Source organism: Venustampulla echinocandica, assembly GCF_003357145.1.
Source record: "Venustampulla echinocandica strain BP 5553 chromosome Unknown scaffold_0, whole genome shotgun sequence".
Lineage (NCBI taxonomy): Eukaryota > Fungi > Ascomycota > Leotiomycetes > Helotiales > Pleuroascaceae > Venustampulla > Venustampulla echinocandica.
Genome location: NW_022474205.1, coordinates 5,089,504 through 5,109,601, shown reverse-complemented (window position 1 = coordinate 5,109,601; position 20,098 = coordinate 5,089,504). Strand labels below are relative to the sequence as shown.

General features: G+C 48.2%; 5 protein-coding genes across 5 annotated transcripts; 3 read left to right on the top strand and 2 right to left on the bottom strand.

The window, feature by feature from the left end:
• Nucleotides 1–5: 5 nt before the first annotated feature.
• On the top strand, nucleotides 6–1,572 carry BP5553_01575 (Uncharacterized protein; the record flags this gene model as incomplete). Its single annotated transcript, XM_032010198.1, has 3 exons — nucleotides 6–119; nucleotides 211–645; nucleotides 697–1,572. The coding sequence occupies 3 exons, from the start codon at nucleotides 6–8 to the stop codon at nucleotides 1,570–1,572; spliced, it is 1,425 nt and encodes a 474-aa protein (XP_031874252.1).
• A 2,104-nt stretch (nucleotides 1,573–3,676) lies between these two features.
• Nucleotides 3,677–4,492, bottom strand: BP5553_01574 (putative vacuolar protein-sorting-associated protein 46; the record flags this gene model as incomplete). The annotated part of the gene is made up of 4 exons (XM_032010197.1): nucleotides 3,677–3,949; nucleotides 4,014–4,229; nucleotides 4,281–4,358; nucleotides 4,457–4,492. 4 exons carry the CDS (start codon nucleotides 4,490–4,492, stop codon nucleotides 3,677–3,679), a joined length of 603 nt encoding a protein of 200 aa, XP_031874251.1.
• Nucleotides 4,493–8,868: 4,376 nt separating this feature from the next.
• On the top strand, nucleotides 8,869–9,892 carry BP5553_01573 (uncharacterized protein; the record flags this gene model as incomplete). Its single annotated transcript, XM_032010196.1, has 2 exons — nucleotides 8,869–9,184; nucleotides 9,315–9,892. 2 exons carry the CDS (start codon nucleotides 8,869–8,871, stop codon nucleotides 9,890–9,892), a joined length of 894 nt encoding a protein of 297 aa, XP_031874250.1.
• Nucleotides 9,893–10,517: 625 nt separating this feature from the next.
• On the top strand, nucleotides 10,518–12,769 carry BP5553_01572 (uncharacterized protein; the record flags this gene model as incomplete). Its single annotated transcript, XM_032010195.1, has 2 exons — nucleotides 10,518–10,583; nucleotides 10,646–12,769. The coding sequence occupies 2 exons, from the start codon at nucleotides 10,518–10,520 to the stop codon at nucleotides 12,767–12,769; spliced, it is 2,190 nt and encodes a 729-aa protein (XP_031874249.1).
• Nucleotides 12,770–14,221: 1,452 nt separating this feature from the next.
• Nucleotides 14,222–16,329, bottom strand: BP5553_01571 (Cytochrome P450; the record flags this gene model as incomplete). The annotated part of the gene is made up of 8 exons (XM_032010194.1): nucleotides 14,222–14,377; nucleotides 14,432–14,573; nucleotides 14,681–14,844; nucleotides 14,914–14,998; nucleotides 15,068–15,093; nucleotides 15,146–15,436; nucleotides 15,517–16,055; nucleotides 16,107–16,329. The coding sequence occupies 8 exons, from the start codon at nucleotides 16,327–16,329 to the stop codon at nucleotides 14,222–14,224; spliced, it is 1,626 nt and encodes a 541-aa protein (XP_031874248.1).
• Between the last annotated feature and the right edge of the window lie 3,769 nt (nucleotides 16,330–20,098).

Here is a 20,098-nt window from a genome sequence, read left to right as displayed (position 1 = left end):
CCACGATGAATTCTATGCAGCGCCAGTTTGCTAAGGCGAGAGGCAAGGGAGGCACGAACACCGCGAAAGTTTCCGTATTCCTCAATGATTTCGAGGATGCCGATCAAATGCTCACGAAGGTTGGTGGTGCAGTGCAAACCCTCCTCAGTCTATCATGCGCCCAGGATTCACGCGCGCGGTATTGTAGAGCACTGCTAATTTGTTGCATAGATAATTGAGGCATCAAAAGCTTGGAGAGATGCCTGGGTATCCATCCTCACTATCCAGTTAGGGACCGTGTCCCTCTTCGAAGAACTATATGACCCGATCGTTGGTGCCAGCGATGGCCATGGCCACGAGCCAGCCCTCACACCCCAATCCCAGATCGACCGGACTACCAAATTGAAAGAGGCGTACGGGGAGCTAAAGACCGATCTCCTGGAGGAAGTCATAATGGTGGATGCCCGTATAATCAAGCCCGCTGGAGACGCGAAGGAGTTCCTGCAACCGTTACGGAAAACCATCAAGAAGCGGGAGAATAAGAGAGTCGATTGGGAGCGTCATATGGACAAAGTCAACAGTCTACAGGCGAAAAAGTTAAAGCGAACTGATCGTGAAAATGTCGCATTAGCAAAAGCGGAGGAGGAGATGGCACGAGCTTCCGAAGTACAATCTCCCTTGGTGACTGATATTTCACCGTGCTAATTGTCTATTCAGGCGTTCAAAGTTGCGGACGATAGCTTGCGAGAAAAACTCCCTCCTTTGATAGCGGCCGCTTTTTCAATCATTCCTCATCTGCTAGCTGTCCAAATTATGATTCAGAACACGCTCCTAGCCCAATATTACACAATCCTCCACAATTACTGCGAGGAGAACGGGTTTCAATCGCCCCCTCCCTCGATGGAAGACGTCATGTCCGTATGGGGTCAAGATTTCAAGCCGATCCAACAGCAGGTAGAGAGGATTACCTGCATCGCTCGAGGAAAAGTGGTCCATCAATCCATGAGTCTTGGAAGCGCCCCCACCCCGGGCAAGTCTATAACGGGCTTGAACGTTCGCAATGGATTCTCCCGACGGGCGTCATCGCAAGGCAAGGTTTCTGCACCAGCCTCCCCCAACATGGAAGCTCGTGATGCCAGTGAGACCCGTGACGCCCGTATGCGAATACCCTCTTCAGCTTCCATTCCTGCAGTCGCACCGCCTGCACCTGAGCCATCTCCGTCACCTGAACCAACGCCAACATATGCGAGTCCAGATTACTCCACCCACCTCACACCCGTCTCCTCATATGCAAGCCACTCACCGGCGGGGCCCACTATGGATTACTTCCAACGGTCTTCCAACATGGGTGCCTCTGCCGCGGCGAAGAAGAAGGCACCGCCGCCACCACCTAAACGCATTGGATCCCAAAATTCTGGCCTGTATGCCACAGCACTATACTCTTTCGAGGGGCAGAATCAAGGTGACCTAAGCTTCCGAGAAGGGGATCAGATCAAGGTGGTCAAGAAAACGGACAGCACTGACGACTGGTGGGAGGGTGAACTTCGGGGCGTAAAAGGCAGCTTCCCAGCCAATTACTGTAAGATTGTTTAGGGGTATTAAGGGACGCGGTGTGCAAAATTACCTCAGAATGAGTGATGATTGAACGATAAGGAATGGAAAATATATATCTCTCTCATGATGAGATGGCGTTAATGGACTGTTGCGAAAACTGGGTATCGATGTTCAGATCTCAGGTCACGGTGGAAACTTAAAACTGGAGATAGCTACGAGAGTATCGTATTTTTATACCAGACACGATGCTTAACAGCGCAATAATGAAAAAAAACAAGCTTTAGGCGTTGAGATTCTAAGCTCCTTGTTGAAAGCCATACCGCACAATACTTAATAGTCCTTGGTGCAAGACAGAGAGGCATATTACAACCGCGTTGAAAATGGGGTGACTGCCGTGCTCGTTATATAGTCTCCCCCGAATTTCATTTCCTCAAATTTCACTTACGGCAATTCCTCTATTCAAAAGTGATGGGAAGTAGAAAGGTCGGGATATTTGCGAGTTTCTCTTGGAATAATTTATATATCCAAGTTACTTCTAAAGGAAGGCCTTAACAGAGCTAAAATCGAACTTCCCTTTCTAGAATCGTTACAACAATTCTGTGTGTAGTATACAATAATTGCATTTTTCTCTATACCACCTATTTTATATATTAGTACTTCCAGAGCATGCAAATGAAGTAATTAAACTGAACGGCAAGTTAGAACAGGAGAGTGCTCCAAAAGCCAGTCTGGGTATTCGACGCCATGTCCAGTACCTAGATAATATCTGGTCACCTTTGGTTTTTAAATATATATATTAAAAGAAGCAGAATTCCTTTAACTGGAGACAGGCGACTAGGCAGGCGTGGTGCTCTGCTAGAGATAACAAGAGGCTAGGGAGTAGTACAGCTCGAGTTTCTCGGTATCCAACGCTCCGTGGAGATATTTCTTTTGCTATTTTTTTCTTTAATAGCTCGCTTTTCCTTTTGCTAAGTCGGCTAGTTTGCTTATGTGGGATATATGACAGATAATTGCTAACTTCCCCAGTCCACAAGATCGGTATTGTCTATCGAAATTCAAGATCCGCAGTAAACCAGAAGCGTGAATATCCCATCAACACAAAACCTCCAGGGGGATGGAATGAAATAGGAACCATTACAACATATAGATAATCGGTCCAGTTTCTCTTAGCTTTTGGATAGGGGCCATATAATAAAATTAAAACGCTACCGCGTTTTCCTATAATAGATAGAAGTCCCACATTCTAAAACAAAAATGTTTTTTTAAGCCTAGTATACCTAGGTACCTACCTGTAGACAGAAAGCTGAAAAGGAAGAGGATAGACGCAGCAATAGCCACCGCCTCGGCTACTCCTTTCACCGCCCGAATTGCCCACACCCACCCTCTGTACTTTATAAACTCAAATAAGTAGAAGGCTATTACTCGACACAAGGGCTGGCCACTTGGCGAAGTGGTACGGATCAAATTGTGTGTGCGAGGTCGGAGAGAGTTACTGTCTTTATCTTAGAGAAACCTCAAAAAAGGCTTAGCCAAAAAAAAGTAAAACTCAGTGCGTCTGGTTTTATCCAGTGGCGGGCCCCTTCGGGGGCTTTCTGGATTTTTGCATTTTTATTCTTTGTTTTTGTTCGTTTTATTAAGGGATATAGAGTTTCACTTGGAAAACTGAAGCTTAGGCGTCTGAATATAATTTTAACGGGTCAGAACAAAAGTTAGCGAATGGTATCCATACACACGCGATTACACCAGGTGCTAGGGTAGGGTTTGTAGCATTTGCGCTAGATACGAGTGCAAAGGCTGCTGAGGATTGGAAAATATCCTGACGCGAGGAGAAAAGATGAGATGATATTTTAGGATTCCGAACACGAGTTCATCTCACCGTCCAGCTTGCTGCATAATGTCATAAATGAAAGTAGCAGGGTCTGGTAGTTAGGCATATTCAGTACAGAATTTTATAATTCACGTCTTGATTTCTTAATACGAGCAAAGAGTGTCAAAAATGGAGAATATGGAGACATACCTAGTTCGCCATTCCTATTGCACACCTTGAGCATAAAAAATAGATTAAACCCCTGAAAGCCTAACGCCATGCCTCAACCAAACATCTATCATGAGTCCACATATATACCCCCAACAGGCCTCTTCTTCACGATCTCAAAGCCCTCAAACGTTCACCCAACCCATCTTCCTCTACTTCCGTCGGCCCGGACTTCACGGGCGCGGCAGCCACAGGTTTCGCGCCCTCCATCTCCTGATTAAGCTCTACGCCCGCCTCATCCGCCACTTGATTCATGAGCCTATCCACATCTTCCTGCGGTGTGCCCACCGCTGTTGCTGAAGTCGTTGCGTTCTCGTAGTAGCCAGTTGCGACATCGAGATCCTCGAACTGCGTTTCAAAGCGGTCCATTACTGCTGAGATCTGGGTATCCCCCACATTAGTTATAAGGCTAGGGTGGAACAAAGCCAATATGGGGTAAACATACCCTTTCTAAATCCATAGCTTTCATAGCCTGATCCATACCCCTCACAACATTCGTCATACTCCCGGTAACCTGGCGCATCGTAACCGCAGTCTGCACCCTGCTAGCCACCGCATCAATCCTACTCCCGAGTCTCAGTAGATTGAGTCTCTCATTCTGTTTGCGGATGGCATTTTGAGCATAGATCTTCGCGATGTCGCCGTGGCCTTGTTGGATTGCCTGCCAATGAGGTTAGGGATTGATTCCCAGGAAGGCGGGGTAACGCCATACCTTCTTAAGCTTATCTTTCTCGGTCTTCTCGTCCTTGCCTGCTTTCGCTGCTTGTCGGTTGAGTTGCTTTGCTGTGAACTGTTATGAATCCTCCATTAGCATATGACTAGTTGCCCACTGACGTTCCCCCTCCGTGATCGCCGCAAGTTGGGGGTCGCAGATATGCGCGGGCCTACCTTAAGGTTGAAGAGTGCCTTCTCGAGTCCCGACATGACGGCGATAGTTTGTGAAGATGGCAGTATTGAAAGGCGTCTTGTGGTGCGAGGTGTAGTGTATTGATGATACTGGAACTTGTAGGTTTGGGTAATAATAAGGTTGGCAACAGGCAGCGGTTCTAGCCTTGTGGTTGTCGCGAACCTGGATTTGGCCTGTGACGTTGCGAGGCGCATTCGGGCTACGGCAGACCAGAGAAACATCTGATGCAGATATATGTATTACCCCACTACCCCTCCAGCATTCAATCCAAGACTATATATATCAAAATAAGCAGAATTCCCTTAACAACTGGAGACAGGCGACTAGGCCGGTTGGTGCAGTGGGGATATTAACGCCTTTCCGAGGTTGAACCACTGATCAACAGACAACCTAGGAGGACCCTGGATGCTCCGCCAGAGATAACAGAGGGAAGTTTCTCGGTATCCCATTTGGAACTGATAATTGGGTATTTCTTTTGCTATTTTCTTCTTCTTTTTGTTGCTGTTGGATTAGCTCGCTTGCTGTTCTCAAACAAGCGAAGGCCAAGCTCGTTTATCGTGGATCAAATTCATACTTTTAGGTATACTGGCGGTAAGGTTCTTGCCTAACGCCTAACCATCGTCTAAATACCTCCCAATATCTTCAAGTCAAATAATACAAATCGTGCAATGAATAATAGCGAACACGTAAGACCTATACTGGGCATTGGAAATATATTGACCCTCAAATTTGTTGTCCACTTGATCAATAATCCCTATGCGAACGGAGCTCTCTTCGAAATAGCATTACCTCCCAAACCATTCACCGCTCTTCGTCTGATACCGATTGCAAAATTAACCTTCTTGGGATGGAAAAGATGTGTTATCTAATACAGTATTTATTTTGAAATAGCCTTCAACGAGAAAACTTTTAAGGTAGTAGGCACTTAAAAATAAGGTTGGTACAGGCTATAGGGTAGTAATTGTGTATATTTAGTTTTCTGCTATATTGTATGGCGAATTTGAAATGTTTTAAGATTTTGATATGGTTTTATAAATTCTGAGAATCCCTAAGTATTTGTTCTCGATATGATAAGATGATAAGGCGTACCAGTAAACGCAAAATACCATAGAATTCTTTTAAGCAAATTAATGCCACTCTATAGTAGTAAATTTACGGTGAACTATCTCTTAGTTCTTACTCGGATTCATTTTGATATTTCCTCCCATTTCTACGGTCTCCTATGAATCGAAGAACAAATAAACCTCGGAAGTGGTAGAACAAAAAGAAACAGTCAACTGTGACTGGCACAACTCGGCAGGTATAGTAATATCAAAATTTCTGTGCCGCTATTCTCTGATATTCTCTATATGTGCATTACATTATTACCCTTCTTTGCTATTTCAAAATTTTCCACTTTGTTAGTCATTGCTCAAGGCTCGCAGTTAATGTTCGAGACGTTAATCTTATTCTTCAATCTCCTACCGCGACTTTACGGCTCACAAGAACGGCCGTACGTTCCATTGCCCATCTGGTACAAAAAATTTCCGTTATAAAGTAGTTCAATCGATTAAATAGTCAGCTTCTTTCCATTCTGGATAGTCTAAAAGTGTAAATAGCATCTAGGAATTAAATTAATTAAGTATACTTACCCAACCGAGGGTCTGGCGTGCCATGATACTCAGTCTTCGTACCTCCCTGGCAACCTGCCCCCCCCCTGTCTCTTATACACATCTAGATGTGTATAAGAGACAGCCCCCCCCCTCCAACCCATTCGCATCCTGATCAATATGGGAGTGGGAGGTTGTCATCCAGCCCCCACCCTCGCAACCTCGCACCATGGCCTAGCACTCCCACTTCCAGGCCGCTGCTTCAGCTGCGCCTTCCTTTAGCTTCTAATAAAGTTATATGAACTTTTCATGTTTGTGGGAGCGGCAGATCCATGGAACGTTCTGAGGGTTGACGGTACAGTTGGTCAGACAGAGGAAATCCTTTGCTGATGCTGGACGGAGGAGGAGTGGATGGTGGGGTGGAGCTGTGGAGCTGTGGTAGTGACTTGTCCGGTCAGATTTAAACTTGATACTTGAGGTGTGGAGAGAGCAGCTTGAAGGCTGGTGGGGATGGGCGAGGTTGGGATGAAATGATAGGGAATATTTGCTACTACGTTCAGCGGTTGAATAGCCTTCAAATGAGAACCTGAGAGAGGGTACTGAGCATCTTCCCTTCCGTTGACAACACCACCTACCTGTACGATGCGCTGTCAGATTTCAGGCTCAATGTACGCATATATTTATGGACGTAGCACCTCTGTGAGCTGACGACGTAGTATCTCTGCGAGCTTACAGCTGTTAGATTACCATCGCTATAGAAGGCTGACGGGCATGATAGCCTCGCACTCGGGCCCAGGCTTAGCCTCCTTGCATAGCTCTCTGCTGTCGATGATTTGCATAACCGGCGGGATATACAACATGGGCAGCATCAAAGCATAAAGATGCTGTCGGTCGATCTTGACACAACTCAGCCTCGTTTCAACATTCGACCGTATCGGAGAGGTCGAACGAAGAGATCGAACGAACTAGATGTTTCCCACTCGGACGTTTCTCCTATCCGGATTCTAGCTCAGGAGAATGAACCCACCACGGACAGCTGAGTTTATTTCTGTCGACAAAGTTAAACAATGCAAAACGAGACCAGCATCGGGAACCGCAACAAGCATAGAACTCGGACCACCACGGTGGGAAAGTCAATCAAGATAAATCCGCCAACAGTTTCGCATCTGGTGTCCCGAAGCCCACATGCACATTGCATATGGCTTCATACGGCTTTTTCTGTCTTGCACAGCCTCGATCCAAACCCACCTAGAAAAGCCGTTCTCGCCATCGTGTTTCATGATGAGAATCACGGGAGGCAAGAAACCGTCTGCGTGTTCTGCTCATGGTCACACAAAGCTCGAACCCCAAAGTGCAAAGCACCAAGCGTGCAGAAGCCCAAAGCCACGCGAGCCGCCTGATCCGTTTCGTGTGGTGGTATTCGCTTGTGGACGATGGAGGGGGGGAAGCCTGTGGAAAGGGGCGCCACAATTGCAGAGAGCCACCGAGCGCAACGTTGACTGGCCGCCTGGAGGCTGGAGGATGATACCGGCTGATATGGCATCTAGTACGAACCTCGTCTACAGGACTTCCGTTCTTGTACAGAGCACAATTACAATTCCAAGCACTACTGTGGAAGCAGTCGATAGTGCGAGAGGATGGTATGGTATATATATTGCCTACGGAGAATAACTCGACTCATCTCCACAGACTTAATCTGAATTCAGTCACGAGGTTGCAGCAACTCATTTCACAACTCGGTGTTGTCGAAGGAAGCAAGGCATTTACATTACTACTTGTACATTACGTATCGTATTATTAGCGGCACTAACGGCACTCGCTTTCTCCGGCCAGAAGAAGAAAGTCGAAAGTCGACAAGTCGAACGACCATTAGTGCAACGCTGAAGTGGACAATGCGACGACGTGGGTGCTGGGCAGTAGGTACTTTCGTACTTTCGTACTTTCGTACTTTCGTACTTTCGTACTTACGTACTGCGTCGTAGTATCGGTGGCAAATGGACCAAAAGGTCATGTCTAGTCCCGGGGGATGCAGATGCAGCTGCACGACGCAGGAACAGCCGGAGGAATCAGGTCCAGGACTCCAGGATATATCTGCTCATCCCAGGGTCACACCCAGATCAGGAGAGCGTCGACTTGTGCAAAGGATGGCCGGCACGTTCTGCATGCTGGATTTATCCTGAGGTCAAAACGCTATGCACAACATCCGGATTATTATTGGGCTCTTGGACTGCACTCATGGAGTAGGCGATTTCCGGTTGTGGAAGTGCTCATTTGACAGCGCTGCTATTTGGGAATTAGCCAGTCTGATCAGGAGTACGTGCGCAGACTTGGAGTCTTGACTCTGGTGTTCTAGTGTTCTAGTGACAATTAGTCAATGCTAGCTGCCTTTAGTCATGAGGTTCTGCTCAGGCCCCACGACTAGAGCCGGTGCCCTCGGGGTATGTCCTCTATCTGGCAATTCCACGCAGTGGCTTTGCCCAAAGAGTTGTACAAAGTATAGCTTCATTTTACCAAGTCATGCCCTAGTCACCGAGCGACGGGGCCGTTCTCCGGACCACCTCCACAGGGTCTACGGAGTACAGAGTACGTACGAAGTACTGTGGTTGCTTTTCACGAATACCTAGGTGCTCAGAGTACGAGTGCTCAGTTGCTACTTGCTATTTGCCAGAGCCCCCAAGTCCGTCACTGCGGCATCATTACGGCCGGCCTACGTACTGTAGTACGACGGTTGTACAGATGGATGGGTAATTTGGGGGTTTATTGCCGTGCAGCAGCATCGCTGCCATCGCATCCTCCAGCGCTGCATGTGTGCAGAATCCGCAGCCAGTAGTGGAGGGTGTCGTGCAGCACTGACTGTGCAGTCTGTACTGCCATCTGACAATGGGCGAGGCACGAGGTACGAGATTCCTCCTCAGGAGCTGCCAGTTGGCCGTTGCTTTTGGATGGGCGTTTCGAGCTGGTGGAGATGGTGTAACTGTGTTGGTCATCCAAAGACAACGGTAGTTCTGGTGGTTGGAGTTCCTCGATCTGATGGCCGGACCGTGAAACGCGCCATCCGATTGATTCGATCCAATTGCAGCGGCGCCGAACAGCGAAGCGCAACCTGGACTACTGGTGGAGGTCAGCGCCAGCCATCGCAGGTACGGCATTCGCCCTTAACCGCGGGCCCGCGTTGCTAAAAAAAAACCACTTGGGCTTCGGTTGGACGACCGCTCTTTATTCCTGACCTGACTCCTCCTTACTCCTGAAGGAGCTACCGGGTTCGCGAATTCGAGAAGTTTTTGTTTGGAGGCCGACCCTAGACGCGCGCTGGAGGGCGATGGAAGTCCAGCGGCTTCCCGTCCAGTGCTTCTCTTCGGATTCCGAGAACGCTTCGGGGTCCAACAGGCTCATAGGCTCATAGCGCCTATGCCCAACAAAGGTTACAAACCAAGACACAGTAGCCGCGAATCGCCCGTCGCTGAGTCCGAGACTCCCAGGCCAACAAAAAGATGTGCCCGGAGGCAACTGTTTGCACCCGGACTGAGACCTTCGCCCTTTCCCGGCCTGTTCGCTGCCGATCTGTGCAAAGTCTCCTATGGCCGCCAAACTGGGGGAGGCTTGAGTGGGGAAAACCGCACTTGCAGTCTTGCTCAGTTGCACCAGGGGCGGTACTCACGCCTAAGGAGGCCCAAATCGGTCGAATCGACAGGCATCCATTGGCGTTGCGGGCTCTTCAGTGCCTTCGCTCCTGGCTCCTTCGAGAATCAAGACCTCAAGACCCTGGCGGCGACCACCGTACCTGCAGTAGCTCGACTCTTCCTCGGCCTCTCAGAGTCTAAGGCTTGAAAAGGACTCTCTAGGGCTCTCTAGGACTCTCTAGGACTCTCTATGTATTGGCGGAAAGGGGTCGAAGCTGTTTCACGGCCATGGGTTCGGGGCCTCGGGGGCCGCTGATTTGCCCAGCGCCCACCGTTTGGATCTCCACCCCTCGCCGCAGAAACCGAACTCGCTGAACCCTTGCAAAGGGGTAAACGTAAAAGGCACTCTGCCGTCGCATGGTCTTGCCCAACGCGCGCGCAAAGCATGGATCATGATCGCAAAGCCTCTAAATAGCACATGGGCCCGCTGGACAAGGCCCCTGGGCGGCATGGGGCCAGAGGGGCAGGAGAAGCAGGAGAGAGGCTATGGCGGTGGCCGGCTCAGAGCCAACGACTTCCAAAGATATAATAAATCCTGAAATCCTCTCTACTCAGTTCTTGCTTTTCTCCGTATCCAATCTTGCTCTTTTCTTCCTATTTCTCAGTTCAAATCACCCTGTCCGAGAGTCAAAGTCATTCGCTTCTTTGCTCTCTTTCTCTTTTCCAAATATCAAAACTCATATCGTACACTCGCTCGACGCTCACTATCTGCATAGTACAGTACAATACATTCTCAAACCCTTCGTTGATTAGCACTGCTATATATTTTCACCATGAAGACTCAGAGTCTTTCAACCCTTCTTGCGTTGGCTTCTAGCCTGCAAACCGCAACTGCCACTGTAAGTACCAAGCATACATATGTACTCCCTCCACACGTGCCTCGTGCTGACGGCTTTCTTAGTTTGGAGGATTTGGAGGAGGAAAGTCCTTCACCTGCCCAACCAACAGCGACAATGATTGTAATCCTGAGCAAAAGGGTGGTTTCAACTGGAACCCAGTCCCAGTTGGTCCTATCGACTCATACGGAGGCATCCAGTTCTCTGGCTGGAACTGCGCCAACTCTTTCGGCAGCAACAGCAAGCGTGACTTGACCAAGCGCACCTTCGCCAACTCCAAGTGCATCACCGGTACCGCCCACTCGGATAAGTCGAAGGCACCTTCGTTCTCCTGCGGCTCTTCTTCCAAGGGCAGCAAGCCGTTCTCTGTCGACCAATTCCATGTATCTGTTGAATTCGACTGCGACCTTGAGTTCCACTATGGAATGCCCGGTGGATCCAGCTGCAAGCACATCTCACCTTGCAAGAAGGGCGGATCCGTGGTCAAGAACTCCCAATGTGGTGGTGCAACCGCCGTAACTGTTGTCTATCCTACCCAGACAGCCAAGTCACCTCCCCCAAAGAAGAGCTGCAGCATCGGCATCCACACCGTTAGCTTCCACTGCGGCTCATCTACTACTCCTGTTGTTCGCCCAACAACCAAGCCAGGCAAGCCATCTAAGACTCCTGGTGCGTCGACCACGTCAGTCGCAAAGCCAACCACCACTGCCGCAGCCTCCTCCTCCAAGCCTGTTGTTGAGACCAGCCCAGCTAAGGAGACCAGCCCTGCTGCACCAACAACCACACCTGTTCAGATGACTACCTCTACCATCTTCACCACCTCGGTTTCGACCATCACCAGCTGTGCGCCAACTGTTACCAACTGCCCGGCTCACTCCACTGTCCTCACCACGGTGACCATCCCTGTCTCCACCACTGTCTGCCCTGTTTCCAGCGAGACCTCCCCTCCAGCTGTTGGCTCATCTTCCCCACCAGCTGCTGGAACTTCCGCTGCTCCCTCTGCTGGAACTTCCGCACCCCCAGCCGGCGAGTCTTCCGCTGCCCCATCTGCTGGATCTTCCGCACCCCCAGCCGGCCAGTCTTCCGCTGCTCCCTCTGCTGGAACTTCCGCACCCCCAGCCGGCGAGTCTTCCGCTGCCCCATCTGCTGGCACCACCGCACCTCCTGCTGCTGAGTCTTCCGCTGCCCCGTCTGCTGGAACCACCGCACCCCCAGCTGCTGGGTCCTCAGAAGTCCCATCTGGCGGATCCCCAACTACCTCCCCAGCTCCAGAGGATGTTACCACCACCGTTGTTGTTGTTGACACCACCACCGTCTGCCCGTTCACCTCCACCCACACCACTGCCGGAACTACTAGCATTGAGACTGGCATCACCACTTCAACAATCCAGGTCACCGTGACATCCACCGTCTGCAACAAGTGCACTGGCAAGCCAAAGCCAACCAAGGCACCAGTCACCACTGCTGGACCCAGCGGACCCGTCAACCCCGCTCCCTGCCCAGAGGTTCTCCCTTCGTGCATGAACACATGGAACTTCCTTGTCGGCTGCGCTGACAACACCGATCACGCCTGCTACTGCCCAAGCGCCGAATTCGTCAACAACGTCTTCGGATGTCTCTCCTCTTATGGTGCCAGTGACTCTGAGGTCGCCCAAGCCAAGTCGTTCTTCCAGGGTATCTGCGCTCCTTATATCCCATCCAACCCTGCTATTGTCACCGGTGCCCCAACTGGCCCAGCTGTTCCAACCACCGCTGGCACCGCTGCCGGAGAGGCCCCAACCGCACCCCCAGCCATCCCCCAGACCACCATGACTGTCGTCACCACCATCCAGGTTCCTTACACCATCACCGAGGGTGAATCATCTGGATCTATCGTCCCCTCATCTTCAGTTGAGAGCGTTCTCTCCACTACCCTTACTATCCCTCAAGTTGTATTCTCCACCGTCTCCACCGAGGGTCAGACTACACCTGTCCCAGAGCTTGTTGCTGGTACCCCAGCCGCTGTTGCAGCTGCTGCCACCAATGCCCCAGTAGCACCAAAGACAACCATTGCTACTGTCGCAGCACCAACCAACGGAACCCGCCCCACTGCCTCGCCCACTCTGCTTACCGCCAACAGCGGATCCCAGACTGGCGTTGCCTTCGGCTCGGCGTTCGCAGCTGTCTTGTTAGCTGTCCTCGCCTTGTAAGTTAAGGAAACAGTAGCGAAACCTTCAAAATGCCTCAGCCAGCATTTTGAAAAAGGGATATGTATGCATTGGGGGGGCGTTCTACTTCGATACCATCATTAGCGAAATAACACTATTTTTATGGAAGGACAAAAACTCCATCTTTTTGACTCCCGGGGGTTGGGACTCGTACGGTCAATAGTCGGCCATCACAATACATGACTTGCATGAACGGGAAATGGGAAACGGGACAAGGATCCTGTGTATTTAATGTCGTGGAAGGAAGAAACAGCGTGCTGATTGAAGGCACTGTAATTATAGATGATATGCCAAGTGCAAACACGCGATTTTTCCTTATTTTCTGCAGTTGCAGATCTCTGGCTGATGCCTGCTCTGTTCTAATACCAAATACAAGATTATTTTATCACTTTTGCTGTGCTCGTCCCCCAAGTTTGTGACTTTTGTCATCTCGTCCTCTGTGCTGCCGCTCTACCTATCACCGCGACATCTATGTACCTACTCAACGTTGCAACGCCAAATGTTTTACGCCCTTCCATATCGCTCTTCTTTCTATACCTAGGTAGTGTATGTACTGTACATGCTGCAATGTTGAAGCAAGCAGAAGTCCTTTAACAAAAACAGATGGGATGATCGCACACCCTAATGCTCCCCCTATTGTGGCACCTTTTCAACCCCCGACTTCCTTGTGTTATACTGCAAATTCGTTTTATATAATCACGATTTGTAATATTTGTAATTCAACTACTTAGTATCCTCTGGCCCTCTTGACTCGAGCATGCATATCCATATTTTGAGAGCGTCCATATTTCAGATCCGCCCCTATTCAAGAGAGTAGCTATTTGCCCATGCCCTCTCCTCCTCTTGATCAGGTGGATATCAAGGGCTATGTAACGGCGGGGAGCAAAGTAAAAAGGGGAGCAAGAAAGGCAGAAAGAGTACTTCGTAGACTCCCTCGCCAACTCCCCAAATCCCCACATCGCGATACCCGAGATCCAACAAGCATCTCAGCATCCGTCGCAAAAACGCGACAAGAAAAAGAGGTAAAAAATTTAAATAAATTTTCTTTATATCCCGGAAGCAAAAGAGTTCGGCCCGGTGTTGAATGCCTACATCTCTTGGCGAATTTTGTTGTTTTTTGTATTTTATCGTTTTGTTTTCCCGACCGATCCTCTCCAGAAGACAATTTGACCTGAACCACTTAGCCAAGTGGCCGCCTGTTGTCTTCCTTAATACCAAAATCGCCTATTTTGATATATATAGGATAGGGAGGAGGGAAGGTGACAGGCATGTGACTAGCCTTATACGGCCTATACAAGTTAGATTCGCATGTTTATCAGCCTCCCATCAGTCTTTGGTATCTCACTTTGTTATGTTACCGTCGCGCATTCCATATCAGCTCTGCATACTCAGCCCCCGTTTGGCAGGCAATTTATTCCACGGATATATAGCTAACTACTCAACGATCATGTCTTCCTTTGCATCATCTAATAAGACCCAAGAAGATACGTTATTCTGTTGAAAGCAACCATGCAACCGATCAGTGGTGGTTGCTCCCTTGGTGCCTTCTTCCACGTTGCCCATTGAGGCACTAATAGGATAAGCCACCCCCTTCGAAACTTAATGTACACCTTGCGCTGCAAGTTACTTAAAAATAACTCTTACACCTTTACTCCCACAGCTAGGCTGTGGCAAGAAGTTGCCGTGCTTCAAGTCCACATCCCTGTCCCGGTCGGTGTCGAAGAGCTCGAGGCTGTATCGGCAGAAGACAGACGCGAGTGTGAGGTACAACTCTGATTTGGCGAGACTACAAGGCGGATATTATTAGTACAGCCGAATAGGTGATATGCAAAGTAAGATCGGGACCAAGAGACAAGTACACTAGCTGAAGCAATTTAGGAAGGATATTCTTACTTGATGCCAATGCACTGCCTACTTCCCTTCGAGGAGACAAGATAGCGTTCAAGTGCATGCCCGCCGTTGGCTTGATCTAACCAACGCTCGGGGGCGAACGCATAGGAGTTGGGAAAGATGGTCTCGTTGTGGTGCATCAAGACCGAGGTCATGCCAACAGGTGTCTGTTGCCTGAGTTAATCAAGGATTCATAGATTATTGGAGGGAAGATTCAAAGGAGGGGAGGGACCTACGCCAGCAGGAATGGTCCATTGACCATAGTGCAATTCCTCAGAAGGAGCTACACGTTGCAAGCGTGTGGAGAGGCCATAGGAAAGTCTGCAGAAATGTTAGGTATATACTCCTCGTAACCTTATGAGCGGACGTAGAAGGGGCATATCTATCTACCTTAAGCCTTCATTTATTACTGCTGACTTGGCAAAGTTAGCTGCTGCTTCATCTTCCATAGGGACGGTATATATTTACCAGGTATGGTAGTGGCTCAGCAGTTGCTAATTTTAAGGGCTCATACGGATCGGGTGTTGCATTTTCAAGCTCTTCGCGCAGCTTCAATGGAATGTCGGGGTTATTAAGCAGATGGAAGGTTGTAACGGTCAAAACATTGGCGGTCGTATCTGCCCCTGCTCCAACGATGAGCTGTCCCTCTTGCGTCAATCTATCCAAGTTCTTCTCCTCAGGCGGTATATCGCTTTTCAAAAGCGAATGGAAGATCGTGCGGGCCAATCCATCTTCATTGATCTCAGAAGGCTTGTCAATCTAGTCGATGATGTTTTGGATGTGGCGCATCATACTCTGATACGTTTAGTAAGTATTATAGGATGGGATCAATAACTTACCCTCCGCCAGTTTAGCAGCAACAACATGCCAAGGAATATGGTTGAGATTACAGCATCTGGTAATGCTAATAATATCGGATAAAGCCAAGGAGCCTGCTTCATGAAATTGCCCATGTCTCCCGTTGCTTTAACAGTAGCGCACCATTCAGACGAGAAGGCCGGCCTGTCAGGATAGTTCCAGCATTCGTTAAGTGCATAAAGAGTCACCACATCCGTGGTCAAGCACTGGTAAACCGGCCGTATCAACACTGGCTGACCCGACTTCTTCAAATCTTGAATTCGACTGCAAAGCTTCTCAACCATTCCAGAGATGATGGGTTCTAAGTGTTGGATACTCTGTTTTGAGAAGAATGGATTCAGAGGTTGACGTCGCAGTCTATGCAAACGATGGTTTATGGTGCTAAACGAGGAATTCGGGATGCCAAATTGATCCGTATAGTATTTATATTTGTCTCTTGGGGAGGTCCGAGAGTACAGTTCTTCATAGTAATCCGGGTCATCGATATGAAGCTCATGCGGATTGATACGGACAATTGGACCTAGCTAAAGTGTGAGCGAGACTAGGTGTACGAGAAATCAGTTTTACCGACCATACATCCGATGCAATTCCTTGATCCTGAATGCATACTGGCCCCGTTTGACAACATCGTAATATGCTTCATACCAAAGTGTTGCAGCGGCGAGCTTCGGTCCCGGGAATTTGGCCAGTGGGCTGAAATATACTCGATATACGGAAGCGGCGGCAACGTACAGCAGAGCAGCTACCACCGCCGTAGTAAGCCAACTTTGCTGTAGGACAAAAACGAAAGACATTCTAGCGTAGAGACGGGTCGTATGAAGTTGGATGGTAGCTTAAACTTGACCCGGCAGTTTAGGCGGAGATATACGATAATGGTAAGGTGAATGTGTGGATAGCACTCTCTTAAGTTGATCCAATGGGCGGAAGGGCAGTTCGATTAGTTGGGGCTCGTGATTGTCATTCGGGTTAGTGCATGCTTCTCCCACTCTATCTAATTCACTAATCGTAGTTGTATAACGCAGCCCAATGCTATAAATCAGAGAAATCCTCCGAACGGCTGAAGGAAGAGCGGCGAGAACCACAGCATTCGAATCCAAGCATCTCTACCCAACGGGAATTTCAAGAAAACCGTTCCACTAGGAAACTGGCCCACGTTATAGGAAATGCATTTTACGTATACCCCCTTAGTACCATTGAGGAAGTTCGTTTTGAACGAATCATATACACAAGGTGCGCCGTTGAAGAAACCCCAGGCTTGCGGTGTAACCATGGTAAGGTCACAGCCGGCGGGGCATGACCCTCGAAAAAGACACATCTCCCGAACAGTGCTGATTCCAGATTGTAGTCTCTTATTCACGTTCTGGAGACTATAGCGGTTCCTTCGCACATCACTGGCCGGTTGAGCTCAAATTGCACAGGTACTTAGGTACTTAGCAATGTTGCGATGATACAATTGTATGCCGGCACGGCCCGGCGGACAAGGTGCATTGCATTGTTCCAAGAACTTGACCGTGGGTTGACTTTCATGATTGGGTAAACGCCACATACCAGTATGTATCTATCTGGTATTGCTCCGGGTTTGTCATTGAGAAACGTCGTTGTGAAATCCATCGCTTGAAGACTCGGGACCAATTGCAAGCCATCCACGTGACTGGAAGGCTCCGCTCTGAGTTTCCTTGCCCCTGTTCTCATGCAATCAATCCCATCAACATGCAAACTTCTCCCGTGTCGTAAACATGCTCTACTACCCACCGCTTCTTTAGACCCTTAAAATGGCAGGTAAGCGAAGTGTCAACGGGCTGCACGATTCCTGTTGGACGCCCAAACATGGTGGATATTGAGTGGTTATCGCTGTGGCGTGCCTATCCCTTGAATGCTGCGGATATACCCGCTGCCAGTCTGAGTGGACCACCGATACTCCAAGAAAAGAAGCGAAAACTTCCGAGCCTTTTTGTTGTTGGTTGCTAGCTGCATCAGTGACAGTATCAAGGTGTTTTGTTAACCTGTTAAATATGATTTCCCTCGTTTTCATGGCACGTTTTGACACCGCGTAGGAATCTGTAACCGCCAAAACAAACCACAGCAAACGCCTCCCGCATGATACAATGGATGAAAGAGCTAAAGTAGCGCATGTAAGGCAATTTGCCAGTTGCTATAGTCGAGACCCTTCCACTTTCGGCTCCTCGTCGATACTCATCTCGCCATTGCCATGAACCAAATTTGCTGGTGGCTTTAATCCTAAGCATTGGACTCCAATAGCGGATAACAAAATATTCTTAGTTTGGGCCGAGTGGTTCTATATATGTGATTTCCCTAGTAGTGGTGATAAGGGCTGGCTGGGATGCAAATATTGCAGCGAAACTGTGGAATCGCCTATGGACTAGATGCCCCAGAGTCCTCTCTTATACCGAAGTCTTCGTTGCGGGGTGCCGTTGACCCCCAAAATGAAGGCGCATGGCCAAAAGTTGTTGGCCTGCGCCTCCATGAATCAACCTACAGCCTCTAGCCTCTCTTTGCTACTATATGAATTAAGAATTTCCGCTGATATTAGTGTTGCCTTCTTGAAATTGATTAGCCTCCGTTGGGCCGAAACGTGGCTTTCTTGCTGCCAGTGATAACTCTTTCCTTCATGTTCGCAGCCGTAGACGAATCCCCCAGGTAAGCAATACTTGACAGCCAGGGTAATTCGAAGCGTATTAACGGAGACAAAACCAGCTCCATTCCCTCGATGGGATGATTCCTTCTATTACGTATAGGCCACTTTTTGGCAAGAGACTCAACGAGCACCCAGCAGTTCTACTTTTCCTCCTCTACCACTACCCAGTGCCATCTGATTGATACTCCTGTCCCTCAATTTTAAGGAGTTTAACCTCTGAAGTACGGAGGCATGAATACATGCTGGTACCGCCGTTGGCCTGGGTAGACTTTTTAGAGCCAAATCACATCGGCTACATGGACATTGCCTGAAATCCAACATTCGAATAACAAACCTTGCAAGGCTTTTATAGGTTCAACCTCATCAGTGCAACTGAATGCGACCCATTAACAATATCCCAAGCCCCAACAACAAAATTGGGCTTCCCCCACAAGTTCCAGATAACTAGTCACCACCCAGAAACAATTAGTATGGAAGTGCTTGATAGTAGACACTTAGACTTGAATTGATTAGCTATCTCTGGATTTATGGAGAGGGAAGTAAACGGTATTATACTCAAAAGAAGTAACAGGGCATAAAGTCTAAGCGCTTGGGGCTATTCAAATCCATGATATTATATCGGGGGCGCTACGTTTTAGTAGCAGCTCAATAAATTAACATATGAATCTAACAAACTAAATACCCTAAGAGTATCAACACTCAAAACGCCCTTGCAATTAAGAATATTTGATTATGAAAACAGACCCGCATGGGCCCGGAGGAACCCACTCAACTATGTGAACAAGTCAAAATCAAGATCTCTCGCAAGGTAGCTTTAGTTGCCTTTAAAGGTGAAAGATGCACTACCATATCGATTTGCAAGGGCAACAAACATGGTAAACTTCAGAACAACTCTTCCTCTTCTTCACCTCGTAGCAGTATAATATCAATAAGTATAATAGCCCTACGTAGCGAGATAAAGGGCGAGATAAAGGTTGCAACTTGTTGGTACTTTGGTGCTACTATCTTGTGGAAATAGGAAAAATAAATGGCAAAACTCTATTGAGCAAACGAACGGTTTTGAGTCCACGTAAGTAGATTGGGAAATCACCTCGAGATCACTGTCTGAAATCCCCAATCTATCCATCAAGGAGGGGTACTTGGGTTCTGAATATCTAGACCCTCCACTATCCATCTCGACATTCTGCTGTTCAGTCAGGTGCGCATAGCACTCTTGTTTTTGCAACCACATTCCTCAACTGTGTTATTAAAACCGAAGACCAACTCAAGATTTATCAATATATCTCAAGCAAGATAATTTGCAACAGCTTAGATCAGGGCAATGATTAGAGCATAATAGTAGTATACCAACGCATATGCTCAGGACTTGTACGATGGCTTACTCCCAGCATTATATGATTATAAGGCTCATAACCATTAAGATATTTTCTGCGGTCCAATACCACCAACGGGCTACTATTGTGCAGCTCAACATAAGCCGCGGAACCAATCATTGAAAGGCCACTCGATATCTTTTGCTGCACCAACTTATATCATAGAGCGTTGATAAATGATAGGATTTATGATCCACTCTCTTGAAGTGGGAGCAACAAACTTGATGCATCGCTTTTTTCCAATCATGACGGTCTCCCAAGTATATCGACGGCCTAGAGCCTTGTATTTCAGTATATATAGTTCAAATGCATGTTCTTATTCTCAACAATTCCAACGCTAGTTATCGGCCGAAAGATCATCAACTATTGGAGATTGAATTTGCATTGATTGCATTGAAAATAATAAACAGAGCATTCATAACTCGGAAACACGTGCTTCAAAAACATGTGAAGTGAGATATGCATATCATTTGCAATTGCATTGGGGAGGGTCAACTGACCGACGTGATGTCTTGGTATTAAGTGAGGATACCC